The sequence below is a fragment of the Portunus trituberculatus genome, chromosome 2, assembly GCF_017591435.1.
Source record: "Portunus trituberculatus isolate SZX2019 chromosome 2, ASM1759143v1, whole genome shotgun sequence".
In the NCBI taxonomy this organism is placed as follows: Eukaryota; Metazoa; Arthropoda; class Malacostraca; order Decapoda; family Portunidae; genus Portunus; species Portunus trituberculatus.
In genome coordinates this window covers 8718803-8723802 of record NC_059256.1, presented here as the reverse complement: position 1 = coordinate 8723802, position 5000 = coordinate 8718803, and the positions used below count along the sequence as shown (strand labels likewise).

The following is a 5000-nucleotide window of genomic DNA, read 5'->3' as shown; positions in this document are numbered from 1 at the left end:
CCTGACCTTTCTTGACCTTACCTGACCTTATCTGACCTTACCTGACCTTATCTGACCTTTCCTGACCTTACCTGACCTTACCTGACCTTTTGTGACCTTTTGTGAGCTTATGTAATCTTGTGTGACCTTATCTTGACCTGTTGACCTTTCTTGACGTTTGACCTTTGTTGCAGAGGAGGAGGGGGAGTGTCCGCAGCATGTGGTGGTGCTGTGTCAAGGTCATGTCTGGTGCCTTGACCCCTGGGATGCTAAAGGTCAGTTGACTGTAACATGAAAATCTACTACTACTACTACTACTACTACTACTACTACTACTAATAATAATAATACTACTACTACTACTACTACTACTACTAATAATAATAATAATAATAATAATAATAATAATAATACTACTACTACTACTACTACTACTACTACTACTACTACTACTACTACTACTACTACTACTAATACCACTACTAATAATATACCACTACTACTACTACTACTACTACTACTACTACCAATAATAATAATAATAATAATAATACTACTACTACTACTACTACTACTACTACTACTACTACTACTACTACTACTACTACTACTACTACTACTAATAATAATAATAATACTGCTACTACTACTACTACTACTACTACTACTACTACTACTACTACTACTACTACTACTACTACTACTACTACTACTTTTCCTCCTCCTCCTCCTCCCACAGGTGAGCCTCTAACACCACCAGAATTAGAGGCACAGTTAAAGGAGGTTTGGGAGAGGTGTGGATTGATGGGCCCTGGAGAAGGTGTGGCGGCCCTAACCTGCGACAAGAGGGAGGTGTGGGCAGAGGTGAGAGAGAGAGAGAGAGAGAGAGAGAGAGAGAGAGAGAGAGAGGTTTTTTTTTAATCATATTTTCGTCCATATATTCAAATGCCACTCTTAAAATAGTCTACAATTTATATGATAGTCCAAATGTGTGTGTGTGTGTGTGTGTGTGTTTTGGGTGTGTTTTGGGTGTTTTTTGTGTGTGTTTGGGGTGTTTTGGGTGTTTTTTGTGTGTGTTTGGGTGTTTTTGTGTGTTTTGGGGTGTTTTGGGGTGTGTTTTTGGTGTTTTTTGTGTGTTTGGGTGTGTTTTGGGGGTGTTTGGGGTGTTTTGTGTGTTTGAGTGTGTTTGGGGTTTTAGTCTGTTTTGGGTGTGTTTTGGGTGTGTTTGGGGTGTTTTGGTGTGTTTGGGGTGTTTGAGTGTGTTTGTGGGTGTTTAGTGTGTTTTGGGGATGTTTGAGTGTGTTTGGGGTGTTTTGGTGTGTTTGGGTGTGTTTAGTGTGTGTGTGTTTGGGGTGTTTTAGTGTGTTTGAGTGTGTTTGGGTGTGTTTGGGGTGTTTTAGTGTGTGTTTGGGTGTGTTTTAGTGTGTTTTAGTGTTTGGGTGTGTTTGTGGGTGTTTGTGTGTTTTGTGTGTGGTGTGTTTGGGTGTGTTTGTGGTGTGTTTTGTGTGTTTTGGTGTGTTTGGGTGTGTTTGTGGGTGTTTAATGTGTTTGAGAGTGTTTTGGGAGATTTTTAGTTTGGTATGGGGTGTTTGAGTGTGGTTTGTGTGTTTTTGTGTGTGTTTTAGAGTGTATTTTAGGTGTGTTTGAGAGTGTTTTTTGGAGATTTTGGTGTGTTTTAGTGTGTTTTGGGGTGTTTAGGTGTGTGTGTGTGTGTGTGTGTGTGTGTGCATGCGTTCACAAATATTCCTTTCGTCAATACTGGAACACATTTTTACATTGAGATTTGTGTACCATTAGACCATTTTAACACCACTACTACCACTACCACTACTACTACTACTACCACTACTACTACTACTACTACTAATGAGCTTGTTTCTCCCCTCACAGAACCGAGACTGGTTAAAATCGCTGAGTTTTGAGAATATGAAGAATTTAGAGCTAATTGAGACAGCTGCGTTTGTGTTTGTGGTTGACGAGACCTGCCCAGCCACTCAGCAGGAGGTGTGCTATTACAGGGCCCAATCTAACCTCCCTGTGTCCTGTCTCCTGTTGTCTGTTTGTGCATTACAGGGCCCAATCTAACGTTGTGTCATCTCCTGTTTGTGTTTGTGCATTACAGGGCCCAATCTAACCTCCCTGTGTCCTATCTTGTCTACACCCTGTCGTTGTCTCCCTGTTTGTGTGTTACAGGGCCCAACGTAACCTCTCTGTGTCCTATCTTGTCTACACCCTGTCGTTGTCTCCCTTTCCTCTGTCAATCCCCTGTCAATTTATGCATAGTTATAAGGTTACCTCTTCTTCTTCTTCTTCTTCTTCTTCTTCTTCTTCTTCTTCTCCTCATAGTCCCTCAGTCCTGCTACCATCCTTGTTGCCTCCTCCTCCTCCCTCAGTCCTGGTTCTCCTTGTTGCTCCTCCTCCTCCTCCTCCTCCTCCTCCTCCTCCTCCTTCTTCTCCTTCTCCTTCTCCTCCTCCTCCTCCTCCTCCTCCTCTTCCTCCTGTTACTACCACTACTACTACTACTACTACTACTACTACTACTACTACTACTACTACTGTTGCAGGCGGTGTGGGAGGCGCTGTGTGGGGACGCCACAAACCGCTGGGCCGACAAGTCCATGTCGGCCATCTTGACTCGAAACGGCTACATCTTCTCAAATAATGATGTGAGAGAGAGAGAGAGAGAGAGAGAGTGTTAGTCTAATATTATTTTCTCATTTTTTAGATATTTGTAGAGAGAGAGAGAGAAAGAGAGAGAGAGAGAGAGAGAGAGAGAGAGAGAGAGAGAGAGAGAGAGAGAGAGAGAGAGAGAGAGAGAGAGAGAGAGAGAGAGTGTTAGTCTAATATTATTTTCTCATTTTTTAGATATATGTAGAGAGAGAGAGAGAGAGAGAGAGAGAGAGAGAGAGAGAGAGAGAGAGAGAGAGAGATGAAAAATATAATAAAAATCTCTTACAAACAAAACCTCTCTCTCTCTCTCTCTCTCTCTCTCTCTCTCTCTTGATCCTAATACTTATCCCTCCTCCCCACCACCACCACCACCACCACCACCACACCACCACTTATGATGCAATGGTCACAGTCCTAACCACACACTACCAACTGCTACTGCTGGAACACATGGGCGGACGCTGGGATGGTGAGGGGGTGCGGGCCAGCCTCCCCCCTCCCAAGCAGCTTAGATTTGACGTCGATGGGAAGCTCGTCAATGCGATTTCTACGGCAAAGGAAACGAGTCAGGCCTATGTAAGTTTGTATAGGGTAGCATACATTAGGATAGGTGTTTTAAGGGTGTTTTAAGGGTGTTTTTGTGGTTCTAATGGTGGATTAACGAGATTTTGGGTGGATTAAAAGGAGGAAGTGTCTTGAAAATGTGTCTCGTTTTCTCTATTTGTGTTTTAAGGGTGTTTTTGTGGTTCTGTTGGTGGATTAACGAGATTTTGGGTGGATTAATAGGAGGAACTGTCTTGAAAATGTGCCTCGTCTCTATTTGTGATTTTAAGAGTGATTTTTTTCCCTCCTCCTTCTCCTCCTCCTCCTCCTCCTCCGCAGACGAGCAACATCTCCACACACCCGTTCTTCTTCACTGATTTTGGCCGCAAACACCTCCGCCCGCACCACCTCCACCCAGACTCGTTTGTACAAATGGCACTCCAGCTGGCTTATCTGAGGCTCCATGGCAGGTGTGTGTGTGTGTGTGTGTGTGTGTGTGTGTGTGTGTGTGTGTGTGTGTGTGTGTGTGTGTGTTTTGGTGGTAGTAGTAGTAGTTGTTGTTGTGGTTTTGTTGTTATTGTAGTAGTAGTAGTAGTAGTAGTAGTAGTAGTAGTAGTAGTAGTAGTAGTAGTAGTAGTAGTAGTAGCAGTAATAAATAATAATAATAATAAAGATTAATCTCTCTCTCTCTCTCTCTCTCTCTCTCTCTCTCTCTCTCTCTCTCTCTCTCTCTCTCTCTCTCTCTCTCTCTCTCCCCCCCCTCAGGCCAGCCCCTACCTACGAGACAGCCAGTACTCGAAGATTTTACCACGGCAGGACTGAGACCATTCGTTCCTGCACCACAGAGGCTGTCAGCTGGGCCAGGGCCATGCTGGACCCGGCCGCCCCTGTACGTGTGTTGGGGGGGAAGGAGGGAGAGAGAGAGAGAGAGAGAGAGTTTGTGTCGGTCTATATATGTGTGAGAGAGAGAGATGGAGTGTGTGTGAGAGAGAGAAAGAGAGTGTGTATGTGTGTGTGTGTGTATTTATTTAAGCCTCTCCCAAATTCTCCCAGCCTTTCCCAGCCTCTCTCAGTCTCTCCCAGCCTCTCTCAGCTCCTCACAGCCTCTCCCAGTGCCTCCCAGCCTCTCTCAGCTCCTCACAGCCTCCCAGCCTCTCTCAGCCTCTCCCAGCTCCTCACAGCCTCTCCCAGTGCCTCCCAGCCTCTCTCAGCTCCTCCAGCCTCTCCCAGCTCCTCACAGCCTCTCCCAGTGCCTCCCAGCCTCTCTCAGCCTCTCCCAGCCTCTCCCAGCTCCTCACAGCCTCTCCCAGTGCCTCCCAGCCTCTCTCAGCTCCTCACAGCCTCTCCCAGCCTCTCCCAGCCTCTCTCAGTGCCTCTCCCAGCCTCCCAGCCTCTCTCAGCTCCTCACAGCCTCTCCCAGTGCCTCCCAGCCTCTCTCAGCTCCTCACAGCCTCTCCCAGTGCCTCCCAGCCTCTCTCAGCCTCTCCCAGCCTCTCCCAGCCTCCTCCCAGCTCCTCACAGCCTCTCCCAGTGCCTCCCAGCCTCTTCCAGCATTTAAAAACCTCTCCCAGCCTTTTTAAACCCCTCTCAGTGCCTCCCAGCCCCTACCCAGCCTCTCCCAGCCTCTCACACTTACCTCTCCTCTCCACACAGGGAAGTGAGAGGAGGCAGAAGTTGTACAAGGCGATAGAGAAGCACAACCAGCTGCGGGAGAGGTGTGAGGACAGCAGGGGGGTGGACAGACATCTCCTCGGACTGTACCTGTTAGCTGTCGAAGAGGGGGATGTGCCGGAAATATTCAGTGATCC

General features: G+C 46.6%; 1 protein-coding gene across 1 annotated transcript in view; it reads left to right on the top strand.

Annotated features, from left to right (window-relative positions):
* LOC123506696 (peroxisomal carnitine O-octanoyltransferase-like) overlaps positions 1-5000 on the top strand; it is a 9483-nt gene that overhangs the window by 3844 nt on the left and 639 nt on the right. Inside the window, exons 9-16 of the mRNA XM_045258967.1 lie at positions 174-254; positions 719-843; positions 1870-1983; positions 2544-2643; positions 3032-3225; positions 3532-3662; positions 3958-4081; positions 4846-5000. The exon at positions 4846-5000 is cut by the window's right edge and continues 15 nt beyond it. Of these exons, the coding sequence (XP_045114902.1) occupies positions 174-254; positions 719-843; positions 1870-1983; positions 2544-2643; positions 3032-3225; positions 3532-3662; positions 3958-4081; positions 4846-5000 (1024 nt within the window). The remainder of the gene's footprint in view (positions 1-173; positions 255-718; positions 844-1869; positions 1984-2543; positions 2644-3031; positions 3226-3531; positions 3663-3957; positions 4082-4845) is intronic.